Raw genomic sequence first — 15,140 nt, 5'->3', positions numbered from 1 at the left:
ACTTGCCTAGAAAGCCTGGGAGCTTTCTAGGAAATTTCCCACGATCTATGAACAGCCAGCAGAGGGCGCCTCACCGCAAATGAAGCTAAATATAGCTCATTGATCTATATTTAGACTCATTCCCAGGGGTTTTGCAGCGAGGAGTAGCATTGCATTAGCAAAGCTCCTGGCTGCAAAATGTTTTAACCCCTTCAGAAGGATTTACATCGTTGGACTTTACAGATCTGTGGAAGGTAAGTATATTGTTGGTTTATTATTTTTTTTTGTCACAGAACGAGGGTCTTCACTGAGTGGATTTGGCGTTAAATAAAAAATTACAACAACCTTTGTTTTTATTTCATTAAAATAATTTTTAATAATGTGTGTGTGTATTTTTTTAACCCTTTCTTTCAATTGGATTAATAATGGATAGGTGTCATAATTGACGCCTCTCCATTATTAATTAGGCTTAATGTCACCTTACAATTGCAAGGTGCCATTAACCCTTCATTACCCCATATCCCACCGCTACACGGGAATGGGAAGAGAGTGGCCAAGTGCCAGAATAGGCGCATCTTCCAGATGTGCCTTTTCTGGGGTGGCTGGGGGCAGATGTTTTTAGCCAGGGGGGGGCCAATAACCGTGGACCCTCTCCAGGCTATTAATATCTGCCCTCAGTCACTGGCTTTACTACTCTGGCGGAGAAAATTGTGCGGGAGCCCACGCCAATTTTTTCCGCCATTTAACCCTTAAATATAATAGCTAGAACGCCCAAATTTTGCATATACACACTACTAACATTAGTAGTGTGGAATATGCAAAAAAAATGGTGATATGAGATGGTTTACTGTATGTAAACCAGGTCTCATATCATGTCGGGTTTGTGAAGGAGAAAGCAAAAGCCGGTAATTGAATTACCAGCTTTAAAGCTATCTAGCGCTGCATTAAATATAAATATATACTGTATATATAGGTGTCTCCCTGACATATATATATGTATATATACCTATTCTATGTGTATATATCTACTCTAATCTAACCTGTCAGTGTGATTTTACTGTACTCTGCGCTGAATTACCGGCTTTTCAAAGGAGACCCGTGCGTAAAAATCGGACAGCAATACGGATGTCATACGGATGTTGCGATAAAAAAATCGCATGACACTCGCATGGCACTCGCAGACGTTACATCAGTTTTTTCGGTCCGTAAATCGGACCGTTTTTTTCTCACACAAGTGGAAAGGGGCCCTAATACTGATCAGTAAAATACGGCAGATAGGAGCAGGGGCATAGAGAATAATTGTGCCGTATTTTTTGCGAGTTTTACGGACGTAGTTTCTGCGCTCTTACGTCCGTAAAACTCGCAAGTGTGAAGCCGGCCTGACACTGAGCACGGCTGGGCTCCTGCAGATTCAGTGCCGTGATGCAGAGCTGCTGATGGAGTCCAGGCAGTGCTCGCTTGGCATTCAAAGCTCTCAGTGTGCAAAGTGAAGGGGCCACACGAAGGGTCCACCAAAGCCCCCCATACACATTATATAGCTTTTTTATATCAACTACACCACTAAAATCTACCCTAAAGGAATAAGTCTCCTACATACCCAGCAATTTGGTGGTGACAGACACATTAGGCCACGTTCAGTATTTGGTCAGTATTTTACATCAGTATTTGTAAGCCAAAACCAGGAGTGGGTGATAATACAGAAGTGGTGACGTGTTTCTATTCTACTTTTTCTCTGATTGTTTCACTCTTCAGTTTGGCTGAGTTAATATACTGACCGTGTACGTGGCCTAAGTCTTCATGTAACTGCCCATAAGTAACACTTTGGAGTGAGTTTCCTTTCTTTTGGGGTAAAGCTATTTGGATATTTTTTCCCTTTCCTCCTAGTTTGCACACCTCTGCTCCTCTGAAGCGCCATCACGATAGGGCGAGCTCTGCTAATACTCTCGTAACATTCAGAGCATTGCCCAAATTCTGACAAAATATTGTATGATAAATTTGGTGCAGTTTACACAACTATTAGACATAACATGGCTCACGGTTTTATACATTTGGAGTCTTTTTTTTCTCGATACTTTTGGATCGTATCTACAGTAGGTCCAGTAGTTATTAATTGTGTCTGAAACACACAGTCGATTTGGCATTACACATTGGACTCCACTTTTTTGATACGATTTGCAAAACAATTCTGACGCATTTGGCTTTTGAAGTCTCCACTAGTGTGACTATAAGTCGTGACGACACATCCCCCGCTCATCACATGTACATTCTGGGTGTACACTTTGCACATTTTTTACTCCATTATTACTCTAGTGCATCTACAATAACATTCATTGAGCAATTTCAGTAATAGTTTGATTTCAAATCTTCTCTAGTTTTGTACTGCAGCTCTAATGCAGAGTTATGTGTTCCTGTGACTGCAGGCAAACCAGGTGTATTCTGAGTGGTCTTATTTGGTTTGTTATCTATCCCTACTTCTTGCTAATGGACATTCAGCAAGACATGCAAGATGGAAGAGAGTAGTTGCAGCAGCCTGGCTCAGTGGTTAGCACTGTTGCTTCTCTGGGGTCCTGGGTTAAAATCCCACCATGGACAACATCTGCAAAGAGTTTGTATGTTCTCCCCGTGTTTGCGTGGGTTTCCTCCGGGTTCTCCGGTTTCCTCCCACACTCCAAAGACATACTGATAGGGAATTTATATTGTGAACCCCAATGGGGACAGTGATGATAATATGTATAAAGTGCTGCAGAATGGCTCTATTAAAGCAAGCTTAAAGGGGTTGCCCAGGTATAGGTATTTAATGATCTATCTACAGGACAGGTCAACAATAGCAAATTGGTGGGGGTCTGACACCTGTCGCCCCCACTGATCAGTTGAGTTTTGCTCTCTCAGCTGATGGATGGAAACACTTTGAAGGGGTTGGTGAGCACAGCTCTATTTCAAGTGTAACAACTGCTCCTGGCCGTCACCGGCTGCTGCAGTACAGCTTTTATGCAAAAGAACAGATTTGCTACTCCGCAGATGCCGGCAATGACTGTCAGCGAACACTACACTTTGAATGGAGCTGTAGTTTACACCTGGCCTTTGCTGAAGCAAAAATCAGCTGATCTGCTGCTGATGACCTATCCTGTAGATTGGTCAACAAGTACAAATACCTGGACAAGCCCTTTATGACATGTTCTACATTAATGAAAGTATTACGCAGGTGACAGAACTCAAAAACAAACCTCAGATTCGAGTCATATTTTCCACCGACCTATATGTCATTATTGGCATTACCTTTGACCTATAATGTGTTACATTACTAAAATAAAGAAATGTGTCCAGCGCCACTACCCCAATGTCTGCTAAGAGCGGATGCCCCATCCATACAGTGACCTAACCGCTGAGGCCATTGTGGCCTTCAAAGTTGATGCAAAACTGAGTCCCAGAATGCGACAACTCATCCGTTACACATTCTCTGCCTCACTTGGGTGTCAGGAAATCACAGCCTAAGATAAACGTCCGTGTCTCGCATGTGAAAACCAAGCTCTGGCGTCGGCACTCCAGAGCGGAGCGTGCGGCCACATAGCAACACATGGAGCCGCATGCTCCGCTCCACAATGCCGGCGCCAGAGCTTGGTTTTCACATGCGAGACACGGACGTTTATCTCGCAAGTGGTAAAGAGGCCTAAGAGCCTGAGAGAAGCCATGGAAGGTCATCAATCCCTGAAGACCGTGGTGTTGGGCACGCCTAGTTGTGGGGGTCTGAGCTCCCTTTCCCTCAGGAGTTGCTCCTGACATGAATTGTGTGCATGGTGCATTTTCTTTTATGTTCTACAACTATACTGTCACCTTAGAAGTCCGCCATCACTTTTTAAATTCACCTTTATCCATTCTTACATCAAATATTTTAGCCTACTATGACTTCACTTGTTCCAGGCAATTCACATGTTCACATTCTGGTGACATAACATTTTTCAATACCTTCAAATGTGGAGAACAACAATTAGAAACCTTAAAAAAAAAAAGTCTCAAAATAAAGTTCAAGATTTCTCAATAAAAATGCTTTGGTATATAGAAAAATAACCATGAGGTGCATGTCCATCCTTCAATGGAAGAACTCAAACATGTCATGGTGGTGAAGGTCCTTCAAGAATTCTTTTACCTTCGGTATTAGAAAATATCAAGTTTCATCAAATGTATAAAATCGCTATCAGTGATTCATGTTTCTTTTTATATACATTTCATGCATGAAATCCCAGAATTTATCCTGACTTGTTTCATTTCGTAGAATCATGGCAGCAAGTGCTTCCCCTTGATCAAAACTTTGCCAGTAATCTTGTAGCCACATCTGCTTCCAGCTAAAAAGAAAAAGAACACACAAAAGATAAGATTTTTATTAAAAATGCATAAAAACAAAGCGTAATAGTAAGAACTGATGGCTGGAAAGAGAAAACCTAGACCTACAAAAACATATATGAACAATGGTGGGAAAACTAATGATGAATACCTGCATATAAATTGATGATGGAAAAGCTGCATTGGATGATGAAGTTACTCCACCTGATCAACAAGTACAAAAACTGCATATTTCCCCCAGAGCTGCACCGTTCCTCTGTGCTGTGTATCCTAGCTATCACAAGATCACTGCAGCCAATCACCGACCACTGATCGTCTGCAGCCTTCACTATAACTTTACAGCGGAGGTCTGCCATTATAGAACAGTGAAGGCTGCAGTCAATCACCAAGTGCAGACATCAATGGTTTAGTGCCAGTTCTGCAGGCAAATATGCAGTTTTTCTATTTTATGCAGAAAAATGGAAATGTTATTAAGGGATTTTCCAGTAGTGGACAACCCCTTTAATGTTGTATCAGTGTGTTGATGAATTTGAGAAACCTAAACTGTTGGTTGGAGCCCTGCACAAATACATTGAAGAAGTTGTCCCTTTTCAGGAAACCTTGTTTCATAGGCTGCAGGCTATAAAAGTACAAACTAGTATTACTTATCCTCCACGGATGTCAGCCAGCTCTCTGCTACTGCCCCTATCTCTGTTGTTTGTCTGCACCGCTGACATCACATGGACAGCACTGCAGCCAATCAGTGAGCTTCTGCTGTCTACAAAGGAAGCGCAACTGAGCTCAGTGATTGGCTGCAGAGCTGTCAAAATTATGTCACCACTGCATATAATCCACAGAGACGGGCAGCGACTGAGAGGGAAGGGTAAGTAATGCTAGGGGTTATTTTATAGCTACTACAGCCTTTGAAGCAAAGTTTTCTCAAAATGGACTGTATCCCCTGAAATGCTCTTTAAAAAGAACCTGTCACCAGAAAAAACGCTATCAACATGCAGATATATGGGGCTAATCTACAGGTTAATAGCGTGACTATCCTGCCCAGCGCCCACTCTAAGTCGGATGTCGCCGGGAGAAAATGAACTTGATTCCCCCCCCCCGGCAGCATTCGGTTTCAGTGACAGGAGCGTTGCCGGCGCGGGTTCAGTCACCGCTCTCTCACAGCGGCCACGGTAGCCGCGTCACCGGCCCTGACTGACACTGGTTCTGCCTTATGGCCGTCTGTCAGTCAGGGGCGCGGTTACGGATGCTGCTCTCTATGGTCAGGGCAGCGACTGAACCCGCGCCGGCGCCGCCCCCGTGACTGAAACCGGAACACTGCGGGGCAATAAAGTTCCTTTACTCCTCACAGCTACGTGCGGGCGCCGGGCAGTATGTGTCTTAGGCCGAAGTCACACATGCGAGAAACACGTCCGTATCTCGCATGTGAACAGCAAGCTCATGCGCCGGCACTTCGGAGCGGAGCGTGCGGCTCCATGTGTTGCTATGCGGCCGCACTCTCCGATCCGAAGTGCCGGTGCCAGAGCTTGCTGTTCACATGCGAGACACGGATGTGTTTCTCGCATGTGTGACTCCGGCATTAGGCTTAGCCTTGCAGCGCTGGAGTCCTGGGTTCTAATCCCACCTTGGACACCATCTGCAAGGAGTTTGTATGTTCTCCCCGTGTTTGCGTGGGTTTCCTCCGGGTACTCCGGTTTCCTCCCACATTCCAAAGACATACTGATAGGAAATTTAGATTGTGAGCCCCAACGGGGACAGTGATGATAATGTGTGCAAAACTGTAAAGCGCTGCGGAATATCTTAGCGCTATATAAAAATAAAGATTATTATATTATTAGGCTGGGTTCACACTGCGTTCTGGCAGTCCGTTAGACGGACTACGTACACTGCGGCATAAACGCGGTGTAACATAGTCCGTTAAGGCCGCCATTAATTCCTATGTCGGACGCATCGCTAGCACACGCCCACAATGGGCATGCGCTAGTGATGTGCCGTCATTGAGTGACGGACCCTGAGACGCGGGCTGCAGCGTTTCCGGGTCCGTCACTGCTAGCACAGATAGAGCTAGCAGATGCTCTATCTGCGCTAGCGCGATGGAGAACGTCGGCACTTGCTTCAGCAGCCCGTTCACGTATGTGTTGAACGGGCTGCTGTTTAACGCAATGTGAACCCGGCCTTAATCCTGTATCATGAGTAACAGCATTTAACAGCTTCAAATGTGTAGGTACTAGTGTTGAGCGAATATACTCATTTCTCGAGATTTCCTGAGCAGGCTTGGGTGTCCTCCGAGTATTTTTTAGTGCTCGGAGATTTAGTTTTTCTTGCCGCAGTTGAATGAATTACATCTGTTAGCCAGCTTGATTACATGTGGGGATTCCCTAGCAGCCAGGCAACCCCCACATGTACTTATGCTGGCTAACAGATGTAAATCATTCAACTGCGGCAAGAAAAACTAAATCTCCGAGCACTAAAAAATACTCGGAGGACCCCCGAGCATGCTCGAGAAATCTCGAGTAACGAGTATATTCGCTCATCACTAGTAGGTATGCTGTGCCTGCCTTTATAATGGTTTTCTGTGCTGGGATTTTAATGGCTGCTTGAAAAATAAAGAATCTAGTGTTTTTAATCTACGGTAAGTTTTTTCCATAGCTTATGACGTATATCAGCCGAATAGAGGCCAAAAGAATACTCCTCAGATCTCCATCAAGTGAATGAGACCATAAGATACATTTGTCTTATGTGCTAGGAACTTCGCAACCATACAGCAATGGCCATTGTAGAAGCAGTGTGAATACATCCTTATGGTATGTGCACACGTTGCCAATTTTTGTGTGGATTTCTTTCTTTTTTAACCCCTGCAAATTTCTATTATGGAATGGGTGCAAAAACGCAGCAGAGCTGCAGAAAGAATTGACATGGTCCTTTTTTCAATCTGCTGCATTTTCGGTCCAGATTTTTCCGCACCATTAGCACAGCTTTTTTTTTTTTGCCATTGATTTACATTGTACTGTAAATCACTTGCAGATCTGCAGTGTTTCTGCATGGAAAAAAAAGCTGCAGATCTGGAGGAAATCAGCAACGTGTGCACATAGCCTTAAAGGGAATCTGTGAGCAGAATTTCACCCCCAAAAGTATTTATATGAGAATGTAGCTCTTTCAAAGACAAGTCCACGACTACCTTTACATGGCCAGTTTGTTCCTCGGAAATGAGTGTTTAAAATGATATTCAAATGGCTATGGTAGATCTGAAGCCTCTGTCACTCCAGCTCTATTTCCTGCCCAGCGCTGCATCCTCCTATTTGACTCGCTGCTCATGTACCTGAAGTCACACAGCATAAAGCCTTTCACTCAAGCAAGGAGGAGGCAGGTGCTGGGCGGGGAATAGAGCTGGAGTGACCAAGGCTTCAGATCTACCGTAGTCCTTCAGCCTATTTGCATATCAATTCAAATGCTGATTACTCAGTAATGGAGGAAAAGACTGTAAAGGTATTACTGGACTTCTCTTTGAAACAGCTACATGCATGTATAAATAGTTTTGGGGGGTGAAATTCAGCAGACAGATTCCCTTTAACCGTAGGAGATTTCATCTCAAGGAAAAATAATATTTTTTCTTGACCAACCTTCACGAGAAAATGAGAGCTGTGTTTTCTAGTGCATGACGGGAAGACATGGTACAGCGCTCTCGCTTATGTGTATCTGCAAATATTTGCACAACCTTTCAAGGATACACACATACAGGAGCAGTGTGCTGTTCTCAAGTGATATTTCCAAAAAGAGCAACACCATAATGTTTCAAACACTTACATAGATTATACACATATATTTTAAGAAACGATATCAGAGAGAAACAGCTGCAACAAAGGTTTCATGCGCGTCTACCCTTAGCTCCTTCCCGACTGGGCAACTACGGTTTTACACTTTAGTTTGTTCCTCCCATTCTTCCAAGAGCCATAAGTTTTTCTTATTTTTCTGATGATGTAGCCGTGTGAGGGCTTCTTCTTTGCAGGCCGAGTTGTGCTTTTGAATGACAGCATTCTATCAAGTGATTTTCCTTAAAGCAAGAAAAAAATTCCGAGTGCTGCAGAAAAGCGCAATTCTGTTGGGTGCTAATCTTAACCCCTTTCTGACCTCGGATGGGATAGTACGTCCGAGGTCAGAACCCCCACTTTGATGCGGGCTCCGATGGTGAGCCCGCATCAAAGCCGGGACATGTCAGCTGTTGTTTTTTACAGCTGACATGTGCCTGCAATAGGTCCACCCGCCTCTATTAACTAGTTAAATGCCGCTGTCAAACGCTGACAGCGGCATTTAACTAGCTCTTCTGGCCATCAGGCCGGAAATGCGCGCATCGCTGACCCCCGTCACGTGATCGGGGGTCAGCAATGCGTCGGCATGACAACCAGAGGTCTATTGAAGACTTCTATGGTTATTGATGCCGGATTGCTGTGAGCGCCACCCTGTGGTCGGCACTCATAGCAATGCAGCAATTCTACTACATAGGGGCGATCTGAGCATCTTTCCTATGTAGCAGAGCCGATCAGGCTATGCCAGCTTCTAGCCTGTTCTAGCCTATTGAAGCATGACAAAAGTTTTTAAAAAAAGTTTGAAAAAATAGAAAAAATATAAAAGTTTAAATCACCCCCTTTCGCCCCATTCAAAATAAAACAATAAAAAAATCAAATATACACATATTTGGTATTGCTGCATTCAGATTTGCCTGATCTATCAATAAAAAAAGGATTAACCTGATCGCTAAACGGCGTAGTGAGAAAAAAATTCAAAATGCCAGAATTCCTTTTTTTTTTTTTTGTCGCTGCGACATTGCATTAAAATGCAATAACGGGCGATCAAAAGAACATATCTGCACCAACATGGTATCACTAAAAACGTCAGCTCAGCGCGCAAAAAATAAGCCCTCACCTGACCCCAGATAACGAAAAATAGAGACGCTAAGGGTATCGGAAAATGGCAAAAAAAATTTTTTTTAGCAAAGTGTTGAATTTTTGTTTACCACTTATATAAAAAAAAACCTAGACATGTTAGGGGTCTATGAACTCGTAATGACCTGGAGAATCATAATGGCAGGTCAGTTTAAGCATTTAGTGAACCTAGCAAAAAAGCCAAACAAAAACCAAGTGTGGAATTGCACTTTTTTTTGCAATTTCACCGCACGTGGAATTTTTTCCCGTTTTCTAGTACACGGCATGCTAAAACCAATGATGTCGTTCAAAAGAACAACTTGTCCCGCAAAAAATAAGCCCTCACATGTCCATATTAACGGAAAAATAAAAAAGTTATGACTCTGGGAAGGAGGGGAGCGAAAAACGAAAAAGCAAAACCGAAAACAGCTGGAGTCATGAAGGGGTTAATTGAGAAATCTGCTTCTTTCTCCTCCTGGGCTGATCTTTCATTCTCAAAATTCACAATTCAGAGTTAAAATCTGTATTCAGTAAAAACAAACTTTACCACTTGTAGATAGGAAATGAAATAGGAAAAGGAGACGACAGTTGGTGCTCATAAAGTTCTATGCAGAACTGTAACTGTTTCAGGAGAACTAGCAGCAGGATGCCTGTGTCTGCCTCCAGCTCTTCCTGAATATAGAGTTTACAGATTTTATCCATGAATTGAGAGTGAACGATTAATTCAGTAGGGAAAAAAAAATCCTCTGATAAGATATATTACACATTTTACTATTTTTATGTGTACTGTTGATTTATGAAATAAAAATCAGAAAAACAGTTACTTTTTAACTATTTGCTCTTGCCTCCATAACAAGTCACATTATTGTCATAATTGCCATGGTATCCCCTCTAGACAATAGGGGGCCTACGTTAAAAGCAGACTAGATAGAGATTGCCCAGTCACTTTCCCTCCTGGCGCTGGTTAGAGATGAGCATTGGAAAGGGGGTTATTGGACTGGGATTGGTCAACTGGTCATTTTTCTTGGAGGAAATTATTCTTCTCCACTTTCATTTACTGACAGATTTTTAGGGCAGACAAAACATCATATCGCACTCAGACCAATGTTAGTCTACGGGGCCGTGCACATCGCTGCATGCCCAAGTTAGATCTGATTTTCGGATGACACTTGACCATGCAAGTCAGTGAGTGCGTGGAAATCATCGGACTGCACTCAGATGACATCAGAGTGCAGTCCGATTTCTGTTAACAGACAGAATAGAGATTTTTTTTTCTCCATCTTGTCCTTATCATCATAGCGCGCTATGCTCACAATCAAGAGTTTGATCAGAGGGTCATTTGCATAATCGACCTGATTCTCTTGGATGAGAGAATCTACGACCGTCTGCCCTTAGAGAGAGCTCACATAGTCCTTACAAGTTATCACTTCCTAAATTTTGCTGCTAATCGCATTCATTAGTTACCTGTCATTATCCGGGAGTTCATCTGCACTTCCTAGACCGGGCACCGGCATGGGACATCCCATGTGATTATTCCCAGCGATATGTGGCACTGGAGACGGACTTTTTCCCTGGGTTTTCTTATGTTTCTTCTCCGCTTTGGCTCTATCATTCTCCTGATCACACACAAAGCATTCAAAGCCATTGAGGTAGTTTGGGGCGGTCATATCATTCACTCCCCATTCTCGGGTCTCCATACTGGCCAGCAGCAGCCTGTTTACTATCCCACCAGGCTTCTTGTACCCCAAGTATCTGAGGTACAAGTCATCATCCTTGTCCAAAGAAACGATGAACGCGGCTAACTCTTTTGGTGTTGCAAAGTCATCAATTAATATAATGGAATGGTTGTTGGGCATCCAGTCGTTAACAGAAGGGGATCCCCTGTAAACTGGAATTGCCCCTATGTGCATGGGCCGCCATAACTTCTCTGTCATATAATCAGCACATATAGCATTTTCCATTGCCAAGTGAAACTTGTATCTTGCAGTAAACGCCATGAACTCTCCATCTTCTGTGGTGGCCGTTGAAGTGTCCTCAAGCCTCTTGCTTGAGAATTGGCGGTTCTTTAAACACTGGCCATACGAGTCAATCTAGATATTAAGAAAAATAATTCAGAGTTTAAAGATCTATATTGTATGGCTGCATATGTATGACGTCTCGATTCAATGCTTGTATGGGAGAACACCTTCATACATTCTTTTTGTCTAATTTTGTACAAAATAATAGAAAAAAATTGTGGCATGCCCTATCAGATGTTGAGATCTCCAGAGATCTCAATCTGTGCATGCGCCACCTCCGGCTGTGATTTTCCCGAAGCTCATCACAGGAAACTAAATAACATCTAATGATCGCCCAGGCACCTCTGCATCGCCCTACTCCTGCCCCCGGCCTCCTGAAGCAGCGATCCAGCCTCCTCTGACCCCACTCCACTGCAGACAACCCCCCCAGTAAGCTACCTTCGGATTATAAGACACACCCTGATCTTCCTCCAAAATTTGGAGAAAAAAAAAAGTGTGTCTTATAATCTGAAAAAAATACAGGAATATTTTAAGGCAAGCTATAAGGCTATATTCACACTTAGCGGTTTTTACCGCGGAACCGCCGCGATTTTGATGCTGCGGGTCCGCAGCAGTTTCCATAGCGTTTACAGTAACATGTAAACCCTATGGAAACCGCAAACCGCTGTGCACATGCTGCGGGAAAAACCGCGCGGGAACGCAGCGGTTTACAACCCGCAGCATGTCACTTCTTTGTGCAGAATCGCTGCGATTCTGCACCCATAGGAATACATTGAACCGCTTACTTCCCGCATGTGGCTGTGCCCACGTTGCGGGAAGTAAGCGGATAATGTGCGGGTGGTACCCGGGGTGGAGGAGAGGAGACTCTCCTCCAGGCCCTGGGAACCATATTTGGGGTTAAAAAATAAAAAATCTGGTTATACTCACCCTCTGATGTCCGGAGCTCCTGGGCGCTGCACGCGGCCGTCCGGTCAGAGTTGCTGTGCGACCAGGACCTGCGGTGACGTCGCGGTCACATGACCGTGACGTCATGAAGGGTCCTTCTCCCACAGCATCTTAGGAACCGGACCGCCGGGTGCAGCGCCCAGGAGATCCGGACATCAGAGGGTGAGTATAACCAATTTTTATTATTTTTAACATTACTATTGATGCTGCATATTGCTGCATATGCAGCATCAATAGTATAGGCGGAAACCCGCAGCGGAAAACGCGGAACAAACCGCGATAAATCTGCAGGGAGAACCGCAGTTGTTTTGCCCTGCAGATTTATCAAATCCGCTGCGGGAGAACCCGCAGGGACCCGACGCAAGGTGTGAACATAGCCTAAGAAGTTCTGTCTGCAGCTAGCATGTAGAAGAAGGTGATCTGGTCAGATGAGACCAAAGTAGGACATTTTGGGCTAAATGTAAAACGCTATGTATGCACACTGCACATCACCATGAAAACACCAACCCCACCATCAAACATAGTGGTGGCAGCATCATACTGTAGGGATGATTTTTCTCAGCAAGGATAGGGAAGCTAGTCAGGGTCGATGTGAAGATGGATGGTGCCAAATATAGGGCAATCCTAGAGGAAAACCTGCTAGAGGCTGCAAAAGACTTGAGTCGGGGGCATAGTTTCACCTTCCAGCAGGACAATGACCCTATACATACTGCCAGAGCTACAACTGAATGGTTCATGTGTATGAATAGCCCATTCAAAGCTCAGAGATAAATCCTATGGAGAATCTACGGCAAGAGTTGAAAATTGCTGTTCACGGACGCTCTCCATCCAATCTCACTGTGCCAGAGCTACTCTGCAAAGAAGAATGGGCAAACATTTCAACCTCTGGCTGATAGAAACATACCCCAAAAGAATTGCAGCACTAATTGCAGTGAAAAATGGTCATACAAAGTATGGACACAGGGGGCTGAATACAAATGCACATCACGATTTTCAGATTTATATTTCTACAATATTTAGAAAACCACTTCACGAATACTTTCTACTTTGTGTTAGTATATCACATAAAAGCCCAATTACCGTAAGTTTGTGGGTGTAATGTGAGAAAATGTGGAAAAGTTCACGGACATCAATACTTTTTCAAGGCACTCTATATGTATAAATATATGTGTGGTCAATACAAATACACGACTTATTCCTTTCAAAGACCTTACAAATTACCAGGGGGCACTCATTACGGGTATAAGGCCATTCTGGCATCTATGCAGGAAAGGCTTCTTTACAGTTAGAGCAGTTAGACTGTGGAATGCCGACCACAAGAGGTAGTAATGGCTGACACTATGACAGCGTTTCTCACAATAAATGGCATTGTGGAGTGAAAATAACCTAGCGATATGGGCGGTCAAGGAAGGTTGAACCTGATGGACCTACGGTACGTTTTTTTTTCAACTAGGATTGTAGCAAGAGACAGTAAAATAATCTGATAGACACCCATTGATGTATAAAGATCACGTGGATCATTGCTCACCTGAATGTACTTCATTAACTCTTTCACATAACGGTCCCTGTCTGACGGAACGTCACAGTGGGACTGCATGTACAGTATGGGGGCATACCCTTTTTGGCGCCACTTGTTTTTTTCAGCTACAGACACTGCTGGGTTCTGAAGGTAACCAATTGTGGGCAGCCACTGCAGAGTGAGGGGGTAATCAGACTCTCGTCTGAACGTGGCAGTGTAGTTAAAGAGACGGATTCCTGGCAAATGTGACAGCACATAGTTATTCATTGGCGATTCCTCATGGAACAGTGCCCACGTCTGGTGCGGCATCCTGGGCAGCGGAGCTTCGTATGCTCGGAAGTCTGTGCCATAGAAGATGATAGATTTAGTCCTTTTGTGAAGTTTTACTCTCTTATCTTTTGTCACCATGCAGGAACTTAGGGGACAGTCTATGCGCTCTGTGTCCCCAGGAAAGTGAGGGAACAGGTTCTCGCTCCACCACAGAAGAATGGGCAACTCTTTGTTGCTCCTGGCGTCGCTGTTCCCTGGACCACGGTAGGAGTCCACCATCACGGTGCCTAGCTCAGCAGTGGACAACATGCTGGATGGCTGGAAAGAGGACTGATCCCATTGTCCGGGCATTGCTGCGGTACTCTGCTCTATGTAGGAATCCTCCGGGAACTGGTCATCATACATGGGATCTCCATTGTGACGGTCTGCAAAGGTGTCATCAATTGTGGAATCCATCCACATAGCCTCTCCTTCTGAAATATCCAGATGTTCAGGACTGTCCCATTGCTCAGAGTCAGCCCAAGTACCAGTCAGTAAGATACTCCCTGCAATAAAGTACCAGATGGTCCGCCATGAAGAATGCCCACTCTTAGGGCTATATTGGCCCACGTAGAGCACGCAAAAGACATCGCAGCATCTCATGTTCCCTATAATCCAAGGATCTCTCGTCTTCATGGATGAAACTATTGTCACCACTTGAGTTGGCGCAGATGAGGCTGAATAGAAAGTGTATAGAGGATCCTACCAGCAGTCCAGGGGCGTCCAGGTCCCATGTCCACACCGTCTGTCTTAGTTTTCGCAGCAGTCAGCCCGTTTATGTTCTGTGTATTCCAGGGTGTTACATACAGACACTGAGCTGGGCAGGAAGTTCCATGCTAATGGCAATGCTGTCTATGTGGCTGCATGGGGCTGCTGGCTGAAAGAATGACATCACGGTCACATGACTGACTTGTAAAGGGGGAAGGGGAGTGTGCTGTAGAAGACTGAGCCATCAGTGACACACAGTCAGTCAGCATGGGAGACCCCTGCGCAGAAACCGCAGAACCTACCCTAGTTCTGACAGGTCCATCCGTGATAACAAACACATGACGTGTGCATATAATAACGACACTAATGTGCTTATTTTTTGTATCAATTAAAAACTGGAGTAAAAAATGG

The 15,140-nt window shown here is 44.3% G+C and overlaps 1 protein-coding gene across 1 annotated transcript; it reads right to left on the bottom strand.

The window, feature by feature from the left end:
• Window positions 1-3,825: 3,825 nt before the first annotated feature.
• FUT11 (fucosyltransferase 11) lies at window positions 3,826-14,908 on the bottom strand. Its single transcript, XM_069753249.1, has 3 exons — window positions 13,722-14,908; window positions 10,695-11,320; window positions 3,826-4,319 (listed from the first exon to the last, which is right to left on the bottom strand). The coding sequence occupies exons 1-3, from the start codon at window positions 14,655-14,657 to the stop codon at window positions 4,172-4,174; spliced, it is 1,710 nt and encodes a 569-aa protein (XP_069609350.1). The 5' UTR covers window positions 14,658-14,908; the 3' UTR covers window positions 3,826-4,171.
• Between the last annotated feature and the right edge of the window lie 232 nt (window positions 14,909-15,140).

The sequence above is a fragment of the Ranitomeya imitator genome, chromosome 2 (genome assembly GCF_032444005.1).
Source record: "Ranitomeya imitator isolate aRanImi1 chromosome 2, aRanImi1.pri, whole genome shotgun sequence".
NCBI lineage: Eukaryota > Metazoa > Chordata > Amphibia > Anura > Dendrobatidae > Ranitomeya > Ranitomeya imitator.
Note: the sequence above shows the minus strand (reverse complement) of the source record. Positions and strands in the feature narration are given on the sequence as shown.